The 21,142-nt window shown below is 50.7% G+C and overlaps 1 protein-coding gene across 1 annotated transcript in view; it reads right to left on the bottom strand.

Annotated features, from left to right (window-relative positions):
* Positions 1-8,915: 8,915 nt before the first annotated feature.
* The window catches only part of bcor (BCL6 corepressor), a gene marked incomplete in the record, with an annotated part of 55,911 nt that continues 43,684 nt past the window's right edge, over positions 8,916-21,142 (bottom strand). The window contains 5 exon segments of the mRNA XM_029757131.1: positions 8,916-9,595; positions 11,439-11,592; positions 13,459-13,536; positions 18,325-18,470; positions 18,616-18,782. Of these exon segments, the coding sequence (XP_029612991.1) occupies positions 9,286-9,595; positions 11,439-11,592; positions 13,459-13,536; positions 18,325-18,470; positions 18,616-18,782 (855 nt within the window).

Raw genomic sequence — 21,142 nt, 5'->3', positions numbered from 1 at the left:
GATAGGACACATGGTTAATGTATTTTCTTAGGAATTAATCATGCAAACGCATTTCTTTTTTTATTGTGGCACGGCATCAGTGAGATTCAAACCTATGATCTTCGGTTCTCTAACCATGAAATTAGTTCACTACGCCACCAGGAGGCAGCTAGCATGCCATGTTTTTTGCTTATACAAGCTGTTCATTTTAGTCTATTCAAACAGACTCCATTTAAAGGAAACAAGAACTCATTAAGACCAGGTGTGGCCAAATATTGGCCAACACACCTGAACACAATTAACAAGGTGGAGGATAGAGTTTTGTTGACGCTGAGAACCAAAAGTCTACGTTTTTAAATAACATTCTTTGAACGTTACTAATGTTTTCTTGTGGTTTTATGGAATGTTTTCATAATGTTCTGAGAACATGACGTTAAATAGAACCATGAGGAAAATCCCACTGAAGAACATTGTTTCTTAACGTTCTCTGAGCTATTCCCAATGTCAAACCAGTTGGAGAAAGTTCCTTGAACGTAACTAAAAAAATGTACTACATTTAACCAGGTTTACATTTTTAGGAAACACTCTGTTAAAGTAATAAAATACCAATAAAATACATTATTTTGTCAAGTTCCTTAAATGTGCTGAGAGTGTTCCAAAGCCAAGCAACTATCCTGCACCAGTCCCAGAAAGAAAGTTGTGGGAAGGTAGTATGCAAAATAACTATGAGACAACCACGCTCTCACCAAGCTCTAAGAAACATATGGTTCTCAGAACGTTATGTGCTAGCTGGGACAGGAGGTGGAGGAGGACTGTTTGCCTACTCAGCATATGACCCGCTCTGCTGTCATATGAACTCTGAGAAATGCAGTATTTAGTAATTTGTAACCACTTTCTCTTCCAAAGAGAGGTCAGAGCTGGAGGGTGTGTGTGCGTGAGTGAGTGAGAAACGGAGGTTGTTCGGTGTACTATGCTCAAGTGATGACTAGTCCAACCTTGCATGAGAACTGAATAATTGTGTTAGCTCCCAGACCTAGGCTTTAGCTCAGTGGGCTAATACTACAGTGCCCCCTTCATCCCCCTTGGCATTTTTCCTATTTTGTTGCATTACAACCTGTCATTTAAATTGATTTTTATTTGGATTTCATGTAATGGACATACACAAAATTGTCCAAATTAGTGAAGTGAAAAAGATATATACTTTATTACTACAAATTATTACTACAAAATAAAAAACAGAAAAGTGGTGTGCATTGGTATTCACCCCCTTTGCTATGAAGCCCCTAAATAAGATCTGGTCCAACCAATTGCCTTCAGAAGTCACATAATTAGTTAAATAAAGTCCACCTGTGTGCAATCTAAGTGTCACATGATCTCAGTATATAGACACCTGTTCTGAAAGGCCCCAGAGTCTGCAATACCACTAAGGAAGGGGCACCACCAAGCAAGCGGCACCATGAAGACCAAGGATCTCTCCAAACGGGTCAGGGACAAAGTTGTGGAGAAGTACAGATCAGGGTTGGGTTATAAAAAAATATCAGAAACTTTGAACATCACCATTAAATCCATTATTAAAAAAATTGAAAGAATATGTCACCATAACAAACCTGCCAAGAGAGGGCCGCCCACCAAAACTCACAGACTAGGTAAGGAGGGAATTAATCAGAGAGGCAACAAAGAGACCAAAGACAACCCTGAAGGAGCTGCAAAGCTCCACCGCAGAGATTGGAGTATCTGTCCATAGGACCACTTAAAGCCCAGCTCTGTGGAGTGAACGGCTTAACAGAAGAGTGGCCAGAAAAAAGCCATTGCTGAAAGAAAAAAATAAGCAAACACATGTGGGTGACTCCCCAAACATATGGAAGAATGTACTCTGGTCAGATGAGACTAAAATTGAGCTTTTTGGCCATCAAGAAAAATGCTATGAATGGCACAAACTCAACACCCTCCCCACAGTGAAGCATGGCGGTGGCATGCTTCCAGCAGGACAATGACCCTAAGTATACTGCTAAAGCAACACTTGAGTGGTTTAAGGGGAAACATTTACATTTATTTGACTAGGCAGGTCAGTTAAGAACAAATTCTTATTTTCAATGATGGCCTAGGAACTGCCTTGTTCAGGGGCAGAATGACAGATTTGTACCTTGTCAGCTCAGGGATTTGAACTTGCAACCGTTCACAACCGTGAATTGATGCACGCTCAAGTTTTCAGTTTTTTTTTTGTCTTATTTCTTGTTTGTTTCACAATAAAACATATTTTGCATCTTGTTGTGTAAATCAAATGATACAAACTCCCCCAAAATCCATTTTAATTCCAGGTTGTACGAAATAGGAAAAATACCAAGGGGGTGAATACTTTTTCAAGCCAGTGTACATGTAGGTGTGCAGAGGACCCAGGTGTACATTCATTTGCCTTCCAATAAATTATATCACAATCATGCTGAAGAAAACTTTTTCAGCAAACAAAAGGAACCTCTTCAAATGACCAAACCCATTATTGCTTAGCTTTAGGCAGGAGTTAAGGTGAAGCGACCATCTATTGCAACTACTTTCAAGTTGCTGTAGCCGATCTTTGTTCCATTCGCTCAATCGCATGTAAATGCACACACACACACACACACACGCACGCGCGGAGCACGCGAAGAGGAGAGAGCGGGTGGTGGCGCCGTGTATTCAGTGCTGGCACTCACATTATCACAACTCCCCCTCCGGCCCTCTTTCAATTTCCCCCTCGAGCTGCCGCGTTTCTGATTGTTTCTGAGCACAGAGGAAGCCGAGCCAGCGTTATCTTGAAGACGGAAAGAGATGCCTGCGCTAACTTTCTTATAAACGCTGTTGTTTCTGAGGTGCCTGTAAACCGCTGCTGCTGAACAGTCATTCATATCAGTATGGTTGTCCAACGCAGCTCTCAAAGAAAGACCTTTACTGACCTTGTCCTATTCACATAGAACACCCTATTGGTAGACGATCAGTAGATTAAGATAAGATAGCCTTGGTTAGAACACAGCTTCTGAAGAGAGAGGTAAGGAGAGACGGTATGGGGGGGCAGTGAAAGAAAGGGGGACAAAAGAGGGAGCTAAAGAGATGGATGAGGGAGCGGGAGAGAAAGAATGAGTTAGTGAGTGAGAGATCACGAGTGTGTGAGAGAGAACCCTTACTCACATATCATTACCCCTACTGCTACCACCACCACCACCACTACTACTACTATTACTACTGTTGGTCCCTCCATGGTTGTAATATGTGGACTTTGACAATGTAAGTAATTTAACTTGCCATGGCAATAAAGTCCACTAAATTGAATTGAGTAAATTAAAGAGAGGGATGTAGAGGGGAGACTGGTCCTGAATGCATTAAGGGGCTTGTGATGACTGACAGAGGTCAGAAGGTCACTGGGATTAGGGTAATGGTCCATTGATAATAACATTATTACAAGGTTATAATAGCGAATAAGCACAGAGCCTAGCGTGGCCTATTGATGGGGCTGACTGGCGCTAGGGTAGGTGGAAGGATGAGTCATCACTAAGGCTTAAGCCTTTCCTTAATTAAAAATACCTGTCGAATGAATTCAAATCAATCCAAATGACTACTGCCACCAACACATTTAATTAAGGTAGGCTTTTAATCACAACTGCCTCTGTTGAATCTGCGTTGGCCTAGTCTTTGGAGGCTTCAACAGAACAGGCACAGATCCTGAAGTTTCCTTCGTTTTCTCGCACCTCTTCCCTCCGATCCTCTCCCATCCCATTATCTCCTCTCCTGTCCCCTCCTCTAGACCTCTCCCATCCCATTCTCTCCTCTCCTGTCCCCTCCTCTAGACCTCTCCCATCCCATTATCTCCTCTCCTGTCCCCTCCTCTAGACCTCTCCCATCCCATTCTCTCCTCTCCTGTCCCCTCCTCTAGACCTCTCCCATCCCATTCTCTCCTCTCCTGTCCCCTCCTCTAGACCTCTCCCATCCCATTCTCTCCTCTCCTGTCCCCTCCTCTAGACCTCTCCATCCCATCCCATTCTCTCCTCTCCTGTCCCCTCCTCTAGACCTCTCCCATCCCATTCTCTCCTCTCCTGTCCCCTCCTCTAGACCTCTCCCATCCCATTCTCTCCTCTCCTGTCCCCTCCTCTAGACCTCTCCCATCCCATTCTCTCCTCTCCTGTCCCCTCCCTAGACCTCTCCCATCCCATTCTCTCCTCTCCTGTCCCCTCCTCTAGACCTCTCCCATCCCATTATCTCCTCTCCTGTCCCCTCCTCTAGACCTCTCCCATCCCATTATCTCCTCTCCTGTCCCCTCCTCTAGACCTCTCCCATCCCATTATCTCCTCTCCTGTCCCCTCCTCTAGACCTCTCCCATCCCATTATCTCCTCTCCTGTCCCCTCCTCTAGACCTCTCCCATCCCATTATCTCCTCTCCTGTCCCTCCCCTAGACCTCTCCCATCCCATTATCCCTCCTCTCCTGTCCCCAGTCCTCTAGACCTCTCCCATCCATTATCTCCTCTCCTGTCCCCTCCTCTAGACCTCTCCCATCCCATTCTCTCCTCTCCTGTCCCCTCCTCTAGACCTCTCCATCCCATTCTCTCCTCCTGTCCCCTCCTCTAGACCTCTCCCATCCCATTCTCTCCTCTCCTGTCCCCTCCTCTAGACCTCTCCCATCCCATTCTCTCCTCTCCTGTCCCCTCCTCTAGACCTCTCCCATCCCATTCTCTCCTCTCCTGTCCCCTCCTCTAGACCTCTCCCATCCCATTCTCTCCTCTCCTGTCCCCTCCTCTAGACCTCTCCCATCCCATTCTCTCCTCTCCTGTCCCCTCCTCTAGACCTCTCCCATCCCATTCTCTCCTCTCCTGTCCCCTCCTCTAGACCTCTCCCATCCCATTATCTCCTCTCCTGTCCCCTCCTCTAGACCTCTCCCATCCCATTCTCTCCTCTTCTGTCCCCTCCTCTAGACCTCTCCCATCCCATTATCTCCTCTTCTGTCCCCTCCTCTAGACCTCTCCCATCCCATTATCTCCTCTCCTGTCCCCTCCTCTAGACCTCTCCCATCCCATTATCTCCTCTCCTGTCCCCTCCTCTAGACCTCTCCCATCCCATTATCTCCTCTCCTGTCCCCTCCTCTAGACCTCTCCCATCCCATTCTCTCCTCTTCTGTCCCCTCCTCTAGACCTCTCCCATCCCATTATCCCCTCTCCTGTCCCCTCCTCTAGACCTCTCCCATCCCATTATCTCCTCTCCTGTCCCCTCCTCTAGACCTCTCCCATCCCATTATCTCCTCTCCTGTCCCCTCCTCTAGACCTCTCCCATCCCATTATCTCCTCTCCTGTCCCCTCCTCTAGACCTCTCCCATCCCATTATCTCCTCTCCTGTCCCCTCCTCTAGACCTCTCCCATCCCATTATCTCCTCTCCTGTCCCCTCCTCTAGACCTCTCCCATCCCATTCTCTCCTCTCCTGTCCCCTCCTCTAGACCTCTCCCATCCCATTATCTCCTCTCCTGTCCCCTCCTCTAGACCTCTCCCATCCCATTCTCTCCTCTCCTGTCCCCTCCTCTAGACCTTTCCCATCCCATTATCTCCTCTCCTGTCCCCTCCTCTAGACCTCTCCCATCCCATTATCTCCTCTCCTGTCCCCTCCTCTAGACCTCTCCCATCCCATTCTCTCCTCTCCTGTCCCCTCCTCTAGACCTCTCCCATCCCATTATCTCCTCTCCTGTCCCCTCCTCTAGACCTTTCCCATCCCATTCTCTCCTGTCCCCTCCTCTAGACCTCTCCCATCCCATTATCTCCTCTCCTGTCCCCTCCTCTAGACCTCTCCCATCCCGTCCTTTCCCGTTCTCGTGCCTGTTAGGGGGAGCAGATGGTAGCTGTTACCTACCAGAGAGAGCAGCGATGTGTGTGTGTGTGTGTGTGTGTGTGTGTGTGTGTGTGTGTGTGTGTGTGTGTGTGTGTGTGTGTGTGTGTGTGTGTGTGTGTGTGTGTGTGTGTGTGTGTGTGTGTGTGTGTGTGTGTGTGTGTATGTAGCTATACGTAAAGCCTTCTGTCTCACACCCTAGCCTACCCTCTGTGTCCGACAATGTGTGTGGACGGGTGTGTGAATACCAATTGGTAAGTCATAAAGATTCTAGACTTCCAGAGGTCAATTTGTGTATTGGATATCATTCTATAGGTTAAACCATGTATGGTATTAATGTCAGTTTAGTATCTGGCAGCTAAATCATGGAGATGCACACTAGGGGTGTGAGACAAGACCCCCCCCCAACACACACACATACACAATTCACACTACACCTCAGAATCCCTCTCTTTCTGCTTCTCTCTCTCTTATAATATGCAGCCAAGGGCCTCTAGAGACGGCACTCTCCGATTTCCTTTGTAGAGCAGAATAATGCGATCCTTTCAGTGAGGCTCCCTCCCCCGCTTTAGTCTGAGATTGATTGCAAACACCTTAGCCCCGCTTCGTACTCCCTCTCTCTGTAGGCCTAGTGCTTCGGCACCGCATTGCGTAGCGTCCTGAAAGGCCTCCGCTGAATTTATTAGTTTCGAGGTTATTTAATCCACCAGAAAGTTTTTATCCCCCCTCTTCCTGCCCAAAATAGAAATCTGCGCGGTCTCCGCTACAAGCACTTTACTCACACAGCCCGACCTCCCTCTTGACAGACACATGCGCATAAATACTGTATATACGCCTAGGTTCGAGAATGTGTGTGCGCGCACGTCTTTATGACAGCAGTAAAAAATGTTTGTAGAGAGCGTGCAGGTCCCCCTCCCTTCGCCTCTCAACAGATGCGCCCGGGCACTGCCGCCAAGGCTTCCTTTATCTCTCCCCCTTTATCTCTCCCCCTCACTCTCCCTCACTCTCCCCTCTCTATACGCCCCTCCGCGCTCCAGAGCCTCCAATGTCACAGCTAATAGATAAACGGGGGATTAGCCCACGTGGTAGCACCAATCTGATGACGGGAAGGAAATAATTACCACACTAATGTAATTTATAGTTTTTTTAATTAAGTAGTTTACACACGTTTCACCCCAAAAAAGACCAGGAGAGGGAAAATCTTGCCAAACCTAATTGGTGTGGCAGAAGAGAAAACGTTACCGGTTCGCTTAATTGATGTTAGCCTACATCAAAAAACGGTTGGATTATTTCTAATATTGATGGCTGATTTTGGATATAGCCGTTAGCCTACATTTCAAATAGGCATACTTTATCGGACAATGCTAGCACACGAATACATTTGGGCTATACATGGGATAGTCATTATTTTTGGAAATCAAATATGACGGGGAAACGTGTGTTGCCTAGGGGATACTTTCATATCCGTATACTTAGGACATAAAACACCGGAGGTAAATCAACAAGACCCACAAGCGTCAGAGCAAAGGTTTATTTTGATGAGCTAGAAAAGGACAACAGATTAAACAACATGCATCTGGCGCAAACAGGCTTTCCTGCGGATAATCAAGCGCTGCTTTGCAGGGGTAGATTGTGTCAATTTGTTGACGGTGTTTGTTAGTCTGCCTGGCTTTGTAAAACACTGATCTGGATATTACGCAAACACAAACCAGGAGATATGACTAGCAGCACACCACACAGATAATTCATCGGTCGTTATTTCAAGGCCAACAACAACCACGGAATAATAGGATAGGTCCTATTTCCCCCCACATTCTGACAGTTTTCTACTTAACTACAGAGAGCGGTGTGTGTGAAGGGAAGGGCGTTGTAAAAATGTAAGCGTTTGCGATCCTGGGGACAAGGGTTAGCCTACTTTTGACTCGAACCAAACTATTCCTGCTGGCAACAAGACGCATCCTCTTCCTAACAAGATCAACAAGGATGGAAAGTATAGTGCCCGGAGAGCCGAGTGGAGCGAGAGAGCCAGCGTGGCAAGTTAAAACCAGGATTCAATACAAACAAACCACCAAGCAGACTGCAAGAGAAAAAACTGAAAGCTGTGTGGGAGCACTGTATTTCTACACTAGATTATTCAAAATGGAGAGGTAGGTTATTCATAGTGGCAAATGTGAATAGTAAAGTATTTTTCAGACCAAATAAATAGGTGACAAACTGTTTTTCCATAGCCCTTGTTGGAAGAGTCCCAGAACAGGGACGAATCCTACAACCAGAATTTCTGGAAAAACTGGGAATTTTGGGAAAATTACCGGAATTTCACAAACCTAAAAATGAAAATGATTTAGATTAATAAAATACGATAAAGGTCCACTTTTATTGCGATTTATTTAAATGAACTTTTTTGTAAAATATAAATACAAATAATAGTGTATTTAATTACAAAGTTTAAACACTTACATTGCCAAAACAAACAAATCAATCAAACACCCCAGTCAGAAAAACAGTTACTGAAATGGTCATCTTATTTACAAGTTCAAGCATGAATCTCACTCTTCAATTGACATGTCATGTAGTATCTTACATTTATATTTGACAAAAAACCCACATCAAATATCTTAATTCCTCATTGTCATAAATAAGAGACAAATAAAGCTAGGTTTTTAGACAATGTTGAAAATAAAAATCCCCAAATCTTTGGGATGAGCCATGAGTGCTAAAATGTTTTTGTCACAGTTCACCTCTATATATATATCTAACACCTGACAAAGTCCGATGGGTCGGTAAAGCTCAAATCAAGTGCACTGCCATGATCCAAAGTCAAACAATAACCTTTACCTCAGAGGTCCACATTCGACTCACATTGCTCCTGACCTGCTCACTAGCCTAGTCAACCCAAACAGTGTCAAAACCGACAACCTGACCACAACATGACAACCAAAGCAGCAGATATACAGTATGGATATACATATATATATACATACATACATACATACATACATACATACATACATACATATACACACATATATATATATATATATACACACATATATATATATATATATATACACACATATATATAGAACAAATTAAATCGTCTGTTAATGTATACATATACATATATAATATATTTATTTTAAAAATGCAGTTTGTGTGGCGCTGGGGTCTGTTTCCTCTTTGAAGGGATATTGTCCAGTATTCAACGTCCAGTCCTCACAGGGCATGGGAACGTACACTAGATACGCATGGAGCATGTGTGTGTGTTGGCTACGTCCCAATGCTCTCTCCTTCCTCCTAAAGTGTTCACTTCCCTTCACTGATTTGAAAGGAAAGGACTGGTATAAGAAATATGGTGGAAAACTACCACTAGCCAAATAACTGCACCAGATTTGTGGGAACTAGTGAAGGAGTGCCCACTTCAGGAGAAAGTAGATCTTATTGAGTCACCCTCTGTGTGTGTATCTCAGGGTCACGAGCGGGCTTTAGCTTTGACCCGGGCCCCTTTGGGCTCCCATCGGTTGTCCAAACACTCTAGCGAGGAGCCCAGCAGCGCAGCCAGCTCTGAGCTGGTCTCAACCAGGTCCAGCAGCTCCTTGCTGTCGGGGAGGAAGGCGGCGAGCTCGTCGGGGCACAAGAAGAGCTGCGACAGTGACGCCTGCTTGTAGAACTCTGCCTCGGCGATGGTTGCTACCTCCAGATGGGCGAAGGCTGCCCTGAACGCCCTGGAGGACATTCTGAGTCTCTTCAGGACGTCTGATAGGAGCAGCCAGTTTCTGGGACTGAGGGGGGGAGAGAAGGAGAGAGAGAGGGGGAACGGGTTAGCACGGCTCTACACTTGTGATGTGACACCAGTGGCTCCAGCTTTTCAACACTTGCTGTAATTATGGGCTGTAGCACCGTGGTTGGGGTTTTCAACATCTGTCACACACATAAACACAAAGGCTTTTCTGGGGGCGCTCTGTGAATTCAGTTGGTGTGTGAATAATCCTTATGTGAGAATGGATGTGTGTAACCTCCCCCTCTCACACACACACACTCACACGGTAGGGCATGTGACGAACAACAGGCGCTGTTCAATCGATAGCACTTGAAATGGTTAGCTGTGTAGCGCTGCGGCTGGGGAGCAGCTGAATGGGGAGAGGAGTGTAAATGCAAGCGCTGCCGAGAGCCTCCGTGTGTGTGTGAGAGAGAGAGAGCGCAGGCCGGCCTCACAGCCCAGGAGATCCATTAATACTGCATCAGCCAGAAGAGCAGAGCGAGCCGAGAGAGACAAGAGGAGAGAGAGAGAACGAGAGCAGAGCGAGGTAGAAAGAAAGAGTGGGGGAGGGGAGCTCCGCTGAGATGGAGAGAGAGAGAGAGAGCGGAGCGGTGCTCAGACTGAAGATTACACAGAACAGTGCTCTGCAGCCAAGACGGAGAGAACGAGAGGGAGGGGAGGAAGAGAGGGAGGGGAGGAAGAGAGGGTGAGTGACGAGGCCGGGAGGAAAACGGTGTGGGAGGCAATTAGCGCTGTCTGCATTCACACACGTCTCCAGCTAACGTCTCCAGCTAACGTCTCCAGCTAACGGCAGCCTGCCGTGCTGTGTAGCGTCAATCTCCATCTTCTCCTCTATAGTTCTCTCTACCATCCTTCTACCAAACCTCCTCTCTCTACCATCCTATCAAACCTCCTCTCTCTCTCTACCATCCTTCTATCAAACCTCCTCTCTCTCTCTCTACCATCCTTCTACCAAACCTCCTCTCTCTACCATCCTATCAAACCTCCTCTCTCTCTCTCTACCATCCTTCTACCAAACCTCCTCTCTCTACCATCCTATCAAACCTCCTCTCTCTACCATCCTTCTACCAAACCTCCTCTCTCTACCATCCTATCAAACCTCCTCTCTCTCTCTACCATCCTTCTATCAAACCTCCTCTCTCTACCATCCTATCAAACCTCCTCTCTCTCTCTACCATCCTTCTATCAAACCTCCTCTCTCTACCATCCTATCAAACCTCCTCTCTCTCTCTACCATCCTTCTACCAAACCTCCTCTCTCTCTACCATCCTATCAATCCTCCCATCGCTCTCGCTAAAATCCTCTATCCAACCTCCTCTCTCTGTCTCTTTACCCACCCTCTCTGTTCCTCTCCATCTCTCTAACCCCCTCATTATTCTCCTCCCTCATATCAGAGCAACCCACAGTATTAAAGAGTCTCCCTTCTTCCCTCCACATTAATCATTTCCTCCTGTGGCGAGCCCCCTTGGCTAATGACACCCCCCCTCCCCCCAGGTCGGTGTGACTAATGACCCTCCCCCCTCCCTCCCCCAGGTCGGCGTGACTAATGACTTTATCGATACCCTGATCATAATGATCCCTCCTCTCGTCTGCTTAATAACACACTGGAACGGGGAGAGGAGGGACGGATGGATGAATCCAACATGCAGTGAAGTGTAGGGTTACTGGTGAGAACAGCAACACTGTTATAATGTAGCTGGGCTGGGTAACCGTGACAATACTGTAATATAATGGCGGTCACAGGTGGACAGACTAAAGCTCATTATTTTGCTTACTGCAGGACAGAAACCTATTCAAAACTAGAGTCAGAACCGGAAGGAAAAACTCCACACACACACACTTACCCCTGTGAGAGGGACAGCTGAATGTTGTAGCAGGGCAGGAGGGGTCGGTCAGAGAACTCAAACTCAAACCCCTGCCTCGTGTCCTCCTCCTCCTCCTCTCCTGGGCCTGGGGGGTTAGCCAGGATGTCATAGGCTGCTGGGTCCTCACCTGACTCTGCAACACACACACACACACACGCACTGTTACAACACTATTCTGGAGCGATGACCAAACACACTGTTACAACACTATTCTGGAGCGATGACCAAACACACTGTTACAACACTATTCTGCATCAGTGGCGAGGACAGGTGAGTAGTCGACACGCCAGGTTACAGAACTCAAACAGGTGGACACACAAACATTCCAAATGAAACGCACATGACTGTCTACACCTGCACCACCCCCCACAACACACACAGCCAGGGTTGAGCTGGAGATAAATGGCTGTGGCAGATAAGGTCAGCCTCGTCAAACAGGCACAGTCAGAGCATTGTACTGCTGGCTGCAACCCCCCTCCCATTCTCCCTCTCTCCAATGATCGCATGAAGCAGCCAGGTGTTGCCCTGGGGCGCCTAGCTCCACTCAGCCCACCGACCCGACCGCAGGGGGTGTGTGTGTGTGTGTGTATCAGTGTGTTGAATAATGCAGGTGTGGAGAGATCCTAGCAGCCATCCACTGCTGCCTTCGCCGGACTAGCTGTAGTATTATCATGGAATATCTAGTTGTGTTCTTGCGGGAAGAGGGAATGAACAATTAGCATTGTCCATCAGGCAACATCTGAAACGACCTTGAAGAATTTCCACAAAGTTGTCAACGGTGACACTCAAATCACAGAGAAAGATGAATTATGACCTTCAACTTCCGTTTGTAATATGATGCAGGAATGTAATGCGGTTGTCTGTCCTCTCCAGCTGGAAGTCCAACCTCTCCCTGCTGTTCTGTTCTAACACGGGGGTCGGCTGTGGTCTGAGGGACAATTCACATTTTGGAGAAAGGGAGGGGATGAGGGGAGGGAGTGAGCAGAGGAGGATAGCGGGAGTGGAGAGGGGAGGATAGCGGGAGTGGAGAGGGGAGGATAGCGGGAGTGGAGAGGGGAGGATAGAGGGAGCGGAGGATAGAGGGAGCGGGAGCGGAGGATAGAGGGAGCGGAGGATAGAGGGAGCGGGAGAGGAGGATAGAGGGAGAGGAGGATAGAGGGAGAGGAGGATAGAGGGAGAGGAGGATAGAGGGAGCGGAGGATAGAGGGAGCGGAGGATAGAGGGAGCGGAGGATAGAGGGAGCGGGAGAGGAGGATAGAGGGAGCGGGAGAGGAGTATAGAGGGAGCAGGAGAAGAGGATAGAGGGAGCAGGAGAAGAGGATAGAGGGAGCGGGAAAGGAGGATAGAGGGAGTGGGAGAGAAGGGAGTTTGCTTTCCTAACAGCTGGAGTGGGGCCCATTCTGTAGTAGCTCCTCCTCCCTCTCTCTCTCTCTCTTTGGAGCTCAAACCTCCATAGCATCACTAGTTAAAACCGGAGACCTTTCTGAGCGGCATTGAGATCCACGTATCTCAGTTGGTTGGAGCGCGGTGGGTGTCGGCAATGCAAAGGTTGCAAGTTGGATTTCCACATGGGCCATCAATATTGATCGTAAGCAATACATGGGAGATACTTGTGGTTTGGAGGAAGGAGGTGAGGGAGGAAGGAGGTGAGGTAGGCAGGAGAGGAGGGAGGCAGGAGAGGAGGGAGGCAGGAGAGGAGGGAGGCAGGAGAGGAGGGAGGTAGGAGAGGAGGGAGGCAGGAGGGGAAGGAGGCATGAAAGCGTAGCTCGCTCCGTAGCTGGGAGGGAAAATCTATCGGATACAAGAGAAGCCACTGTTCTCTTTTTCTGATTTTGTCCTCCTGGATCAATGCTGGTCTACTCCGAGGAGACTCCCACAGAGATTTACCTGAGGGTCTTTCTCTGTCTTCTTCCTGCTGCTCCTTTCGCTCCCTCTCTTCTCCTGTCTGTGTGTGTGTGTGTGTGTGTGTGTGTGTGTGTGTGTGTGTGTGTGTACTCACCACACACGGCGCTGCCGTAAAACTCCCAGTAGACGCCTTCGTCAGTGTCTTCACGCCCCTTCAGGTCGGAAAAATACTCTAGAGAGAGATGGAGACACGTTACAGCTATAAACAGGGACAGAGCAGAGAGATGGAGACACCTTACAGCTATAAACAGGGACAGAGCAGAGAGATGGAGACACCTTACAGCTATAAACAGGGACAGAGCAGAGAGATGGAGACACGTTACAGCTATAAACAGGGACAGAGCAGAGAGATGGAGACACCTTACAGCTATAAACAGGGACAGAGCAGAGAGATGGAGACACCTTACAGCTATAAACAGGGACAGAGCAGAGAGATGGAGACACGTTACAGCTATAAACAGGGACAGAGCAGAGAGATGGAGACACCTTACAGCTATAAACAGGAACAGAGCAGAGAGATGGAGACACCTTACAGCTATAAACAGGGACAGAGCAGAGAGATGGAGACACGTTACAGCTATAAACAGGGACAGAGCAGAGAGATGGAGACACGTTACAGCTATAAACAGGGACAGAGCAGAGAGATGGAGACACCTTACAGCTATAAACAGGGACAGAGCAGAGAGATGGAGACACCTTACAGCTATAAACAGGGACAGAGCAGAGAGAGATGGAGACACGTTACAGCTATAAACAGGGACAGAGCAGAGAGATGGAGACACGTTACAGCTATAAACAGGGACAGAGCAGAGAGATGGAGACACGTTACAGCTATGAACAGGGACAGAGCAGAGAGATGGAGACACGTTACAGCTATAAACAGGGACAGAGCAGAGAGATGGAGACACGTTACAGCTATAAACAGGGACAGAGCAGAGAGATGGAGACACCTTACAGCTATAAACAGGAACAGAGCAGAGAGATGGAGACACGTTACAGCTATAAACAGGGACAGAGCAGAGAGATGGAGACACCTTACAGCTATAAACAGGGACAGAGCAGAGAGATGGAGACACCTTACAGCTATAAACAGGGACAGAGCAGAGAGATGGAGACACCTTACAGCTATAAACAGGGACAGAGCAGAGAGATGGAGACACGTTACAGCTATAAACAGGGACAGAGCAGAGAGATGGAGACACGTTACAGCTATAAACAGGGACAGAGCAGAGAGATGGAGACACCTTACAGCTATAAACAGGGACAGAGCAGAGAGATGGAGACACGTTACAGCTATAAACAGGGACAGAGCAGAGAGATGGAGACACCTTACAGCTATAAACAGGGACAGAGCAGAGAGATGGAGACACGTTACAGCTATAAACAGGGACAGAGCAGAGAGAGAGCAGAGAGAGAGAGGGAGTGAGAGAAAGAGATGCATATTTTTGTAGAGGCGTCTGGCTCTGCATTGGTGAGACAGACAGTGATAAAAAGAAAGGAAAAACCAGGATAGAGAAAGCCGCTGCTGCAGATGAGAGGAAAAGAGGCCGTATAAACCTTCCCCCGCCCCCCACCCTGGCCCCCCGCCCCCTACCCTGGCCCCCCGCACCCTGGCCCCCCACCCTGGCCCCCCGCCCCCACCCTGGCCCCCCGCCCCCCACCCTGGCCCCCCGCACCCCCGCCCTGGCCCCCCGCCCCCCACCCTGGCCCCCCGCACCCCCACCCTGGCCCCCCACCCTGGCCCCCCACCCTGGCCCCCCGCCCCCCACACCCCCACCCTGGCCCCCCGCCCTGGCCCCCCGCCCCCCACCCTGGCCCCCCGCCCCCAACCTCCCTGTTCCCTCTGACACACACTGCCTCACGGTGGAACAGGCGGAGCGCGGCAGTGTGTGTGCGCGCAGACATGCATCTCTAATCAGATTCCACTCGGGAGCCTTCAAAGCCGCTAGAGAGCCAGGCACACTCTCTCACACACACACACACTTAAATCACCGGGTGTTCATTCCACAGAGTGTTCATTTAAAAACGGCTCCGGCTGCATGGACAGCAGGTCACTATGTTTGCATTCTGTGTGTGTGTGTGTGTGTGCTCCCACAGGGAGTGGTGTGGGAGCGGGGGCAGCTGTGCGGGGGCTTGGCGTTGGGTGGGTAGTGTGGCAGTGCCAGAGGCAGCAAGGGAGTGGTGTGCCAGCTACAGCCATTCAGGGATTCAGCAGTTAAGACTCATTAAAAACCCCACGGAACGACAGAGAAAGAGAGAGAGGTATTCGGGAGATGGGGAAAGGAGAGAAAGAGAGAGAAAGGAGAGAGAAAGAACGAGGCGAAGGAAAGTAAGATAGTGTGTGTTGTGCTAGCTGCTGATTAGAGCGCCCAGGGAGAGGGAACACATTGGGGGAGGAGGTGGAAATCAGACTGGCAGACAGCACATCCAGACAAACCTGCCGATTTACCACGCCCCCCTTCTCTCTCTTTCTCTCTCTCTACTTCCTATCGCTCCATCTTTCATTCTCTCTCTAGCTCCTTCACGCTTGCTCAGCCTCGTTCCAGTTCTCTCTGTCACACTCCCCCCCTCTATATTTCATTCTCTCTCTCTAGCCCTTCACGCTCCCTCCATCTGTCTTTTAGTCGTACTCACTCTCTCTGTTTCACACTCTCACTGTCTCTAGCTTCCTTGCGCTTGCTGTGTCTTTCGCTCGCTCGGTCTCTCTCTAACGTGGTCTTACACAAAGCCTGAGAGTTGAGACGGAGAGAGGAAGGGAACGAGAGCACGGAAGGAAGGATGAAGAGGATATTACCCTGCAACGCCACTGACTGTGTTCATTTGTTAGTGCTGGCTTGTTGTATATATGCCTCTCTGCAGTGTGTGTGTGTGTGTGTGTGTGTGTGTGTGTGTGTGTGTCTGTCAGCAGGGTATAGCAGAGCACTGCGCTCCCCATAGCTCTAAACGACAGGCTGGCTCTGTGGCCGTGCTGCTCTGTGGCCGCGCCGCTCTGTGGCCGCGCCGCTCTGTGGCCGCGCCGCTCTGGGGTTTGCGGGGGAAGCAGCCGTTTTAAATGCTAAGTGGGAAGTGGTGATTAGGGGAGGAGAGCGGAGGGAGAGAGGGAGAGGGAGAGAGGGGGAGCAGAGAAGAGAAGAAAAGAGAGGTGCTGGGCTCTGATTGCTACCCCCGTCCACCCCTCCTCTCCCCCATCCTCTCCCCCGGCTCTCTGCTCTCCCTGGGTAATGTGGGTCACGATATTGCAGCACTCAGCGCTCAGGGCAGTGTGTGTGTGTGTGTGTGTGTGTCAATGGAGATACGTCTCTCTACAGACACACACCGCCTCTGTATTACATCACCACCATACTTCCAGCTCCACACACAGACACACACGGCTATTTCAGCTGTTCTCTTGTTTCCCTGCTCAGTCCACGGCATTTGGAAACGAGGGATCTACCTCGCAAATAAACAACAGGATTAGGAAACAAAATCCCAGAGAATCCCTGTAGAAGGCCTAGAGGCCAGGGAGGGAAGGGAGAGAGAGAGAGGAGAGTCCAGGGAGAGAGAGAGAGAGAGGAGTCCAGGGAGGGAGGAGAGGCCAGAAAGGCCAGAGGGAAGAGAGAGAGGAGAAGACAGGGAGGGAGAGAGAGAGGAGAGTCCAGGGAGGGAGGAGAGGCCAGAGGGAAGAGAGAGAGGAGAAGACAGGGAGGGAGGAGAGGAGAGGACAAGGAGGGAGGAGAGGCCAGAGGGAAGAGAGAGAGGAGAAGACAGGGAGGGAGAGAGAGAGGAGAGTCCAGGGAGGGAGGAGAGGCCAGAAAGGCCAGAGGGAAGAGAGAGAGGAGAAGACAGGGAGGGAGGAGAGGAGAAGACAGGGAGGGAGGAGAGGAGAAGACAGGGAGGGAGGAGAGGAGAGGACAAGGAGGGAGGAAGTGCTCCTAGAGGGTTCTGGGGTGCTCCTAGTGGGCAGGCTTATGTAAAATAGTATCAACTCATCAACACTTGAGGATTAGTGAGTGGAGAGAGGCAGAGAGGCAGAGAGGGCTGGAGCTGAAGCAGCACTGTGGGCCACCGTGGAATTTAACTGAAGGGGGAAATTCTAATCCCCCTTTTTGCCTAAATGAATTGGATTTGTTGTGCGTTCTCTCTCTCTCTCTCTGGGAAGCACAGATCAGGTTAGGTGAGTGGAGTAAACTAGGCACCGTTTGGCAATCGCTGCTGGAGTGTGTGTAAGAGAAGGAAAGTGTGTGTGTGTGTGTTTGAGAGAGTGTGTGACAGTGTGTGCGCCAGAGCAGGGCTGATTAATAATGCCCTGAAATAGCCGGGGAGGAGAACGGATGGACGGAGGAAGAGAGGGAGGGAGAGAGAGGAAGAGAGGGATGCTAGCTCACTGCGGTTCTCTCAAGCACTCAATGGAACGCTGTCCTCTACTTCCCCTTGGTATATCTCCTCACCATCCATTTAAACGGTGTGGTGCCTGGGTGTGTGTGTCTGTGTGTGTGTCTGGGTGTGTGTGTCTGGGTGTGTGTGTGTCTGGGTGTGTAATGAGGCCGTCAGTTCCCTGTCCTGGCCCCCAGAAGCCGCTGGGTTGGGCCAGAGCCAGAACACATGTAGGCAAAGCGGTGTTTTGAAAGTTCGTCATTGGCTTTGATACACCGATTGGTTAGCGATGATCCAATCCGCCGGTGACTTTGTTTTGTACAACAACCCTCATTTTGACGTCCCCAACAACGACCTCCCTGACGGCAGTCTCAGACTGAAGTATGTAGTGAGCATGGAACAGTGGCAGTATTCCGTTTGAGTCGTCAGGCAACCTCTCTCCCCCATCACTGCACCGCTCACAAGGGCCAGCCCTTAGAGGACGACCCCTCTACAGCTATTGCTAAGTAACCTGATAGTGGGGTAACGCGGGGCAACTCCCGAGGATGATACTGTGTCCCCCACAGATGAGGAACACAAACACACACCATCCCTAAAGCGGTCTCACCAGAGAGGAATCCCTCCATGCCGGGGGAGTGTGTCATGCGGAGGAGGCTGCGGCCAGAGTATGTAGCCAGGGTGGGGTCAGCTCCGTAGGACAGCAGCAGACGGACCACTTCCAGATGGTCATTCTCCACGGCGTCATGGAGGGGCCTGGGGGGGAGACAGACACGCCACACGTTATGTACAGAGCCTTGGAAGGTAACTGTCCGTGTCCATATGTCTGGCCTGTGTGTTAGTGAGAGAGAAAGGGAGTGTCCATGCTTAAGTGTGTGTGTGTGTGTGTGTGTGTGTCTACCTGGTGCCTTCCTGGGCGCTACAGTTGACGTCGGCACCATGCTCCAGCAGGTGCTGAGTGATAGCAAGCCAGCCACGTGCACATGCCTCGTGCAGCGCACAGTAGCCCGCGTTGTCACGGTGATTGACGTCACACACCCTGTTCTCCAGGCAGTACAGCACTACGTCCTAGATAGGCCACAGAGGACAGAGGGGTTAGGGTCTCCACAGACAGAGGGGTTAGGGTCTCCACAGACAGAGGGGTTAGGGTCTCCACAGACAGGGGACAGAGGGGTTAGGGTCTCCACAGACAGGGGACAGAGGGGTTAGGGTCTCCACAGACGGGGGACAGAGGGGTTAGGGTCTCCACAGACGGGGGACAGAGGGGTTAGGGTCTCCACAGACGGAGGGGTTAGGGTCTCCACAGACAGAGGGGTTAGGGTCTCCACAGACGGGGGACAGAGGGGTTAGGGTCTCCACAGACAGAGGGGTTAGGGTCTCCACAGACAGAGGGGTTAGGGTCTCCACAGACGGGGGACAGAGGGGTTAGGGTCTCCACAGACAGAGGGGTTAGGGTCTCCACAGACGGGGGACAGAGGGGTTAGGGTCTCCACAGACGGGGGACAGAGGGGTTAGGGTCTCCACAGACAGGGGACAGAGGGGTTAGGGTCTCCACAGACAGAGGGGTTAGGGTCTCCACAGACAGAGGGGTTAGGGTCTCCACAGACGGGGGACAGAGGGGTTAGGGTCTCCACAGACGGGGGACAGAGGGGTTAGGGTCTCCACAGACGGGGGACAGAGGGGTTAGGGTCTCCACAGACGGGGACAGAGGGGTTAGGGTCTCCACAGACGGGGGACAGAGGGGTTAGGGTCTCCACAGACGGGGACAGAGGGGTTAGGGTCTCCACAGACGGGGGACAGAGGGGTTAGGGTCTCCACAGACGGGGGACAGAGGGGTTAGGGTCTCCACAGACAGAGGGGTTAGGGTCTCCACAGACGGGGGACAGAGGGGTTAGGGTCTCCACAGACAGAGCGGTTAGGGTCTCCACAGACGGGGGACAGAGGGGTTAGGTTCTCCACAGACAGAGCGGTTAGGGTCTCCACAGACAGGGGACAGAGCGGTTAGGGTCTCCACAGACAGGGGACAGAGGGGTTAGGGTCTCCACAGACAGGGGACAGAGGGGTTAGGTTCTCCACAGACAGGGGACAGAGGGGTTAGGGTCTCCACAGACGGGGGACAGAGGGGTTAGGGTCTCCACAGACGGGGGACAGAGGGGTTAGGGTCTCCACAGACGGGGGACAGAGGGGTTAGGGTCTCCACAGACGGGGGACAGAGGGGTTAGGTCTCCACAGACGGGGGACAGAGGGGTTAGGGTCTCCACAGACGGGGGACAGAGGGGTTAGGGTCTCCACAGACGGGGGACAGAGGGGTTAGGGTCTCCACAGACGGGGGGACAGGGGGGTTAGGGTCTCCACAGACGGGGGACAGAGGGGTTAGGGTCTCCACAGACGGGGGACAGAGGGGTTAGGGTCTCCACAGACGGGGGACAGAGGGGTTAGGGTCTCCACAGACGGGGACAGAGGGGTTAGGGTCTCCACAGACGGGGGACAGAGGAGTTAGGGTCTCCACAGACGGGGGACAGAGGGGTTAGGGTCTCCACAGACGGGGGACAGAGGGGTTAGGGTCTCCACAGACGGGGGACAGAGGGGTTAGGGTCTCCACAGACGGGGGACAGAGGGGTTAGGGTCTCCACAGACGGGGACAGAGGGGTTAGGGTCTCCACAGACGGGGACAGAGGGGTTAGGGTCTCCACAGACAGAGCGGTTAGGGTCTCCACAGACGGGGGACAGAGGGGTTAGGGTCTCCACAGACAGGGGACAGAGGGGTTAGGGTCTCCACAGACAGGGGACAGAGGGGTTAGGGTCTCCACAGACAGGGGACAGAGGGGTTAGGGTCTCCACAGACAGGGGACAGAGGGGTTAGGGTCTCCACAGACAGGGGACAGAGGGGTTAGGGTCTCCACAGACAGGGGACAGAGGGGTTAGGGTCTCCACAGACAGGGGACAGAGGGGTTAGGGTCTCCACAGACAGGGGACAGAGGGGTTAGGGAAGTTCATAGGGCTCTGAATGGAATACGTGCTTTAGTCCACATCTTCCAGTTCCATTCAAAATGTCATTAAATTCAATGAAGCTGAAAAGAAACATGGGTACACACTGACAAGGGTGAAATTCATCAACAGCTGTAGGAAGTTAGATTTAGATCAAACCGACGACACATTTGAATGAGAACAATCTCTTGGGTTCATTAGGTTCATTCTAAGATCCAACTTAACCCTAGACCCCGTGTTATTCCTCAGTATAGTACGTACGACACTATCTGTATCAGACTGGCTCAACCCTACCTAGCCCCTCTTAGCCAGTCCTTCTAATATCAGAAGATGGTGTCCAAGAGAGATCGAACTGGAACTGGTCCAGAGAACTGGATCTGTGTGGTTGTCATCCCTCATCCTCTCAGCCAGGGCAGTGGAAGGTAAGCCATTACAGGAGC

This window comes from Salmo trutta, chromosome 6 (assembly GCF_901001165.1).
Source record: "Salmo trutta chromosome 6, fSalTru1.1, whole genome shotgun sequence".
Taxonomy (NCBI): Eukaryota; Metazoa; Chordata; class Actinopteri; order Salmoniformes; family Salmonidae; genus Salmo; species Salmo trutta.
The sequence above is the reverse complement of the archived record's forward strand: the minus strand, read 5'-3'. Positions and strand labels throughout refer to the sequence as shown.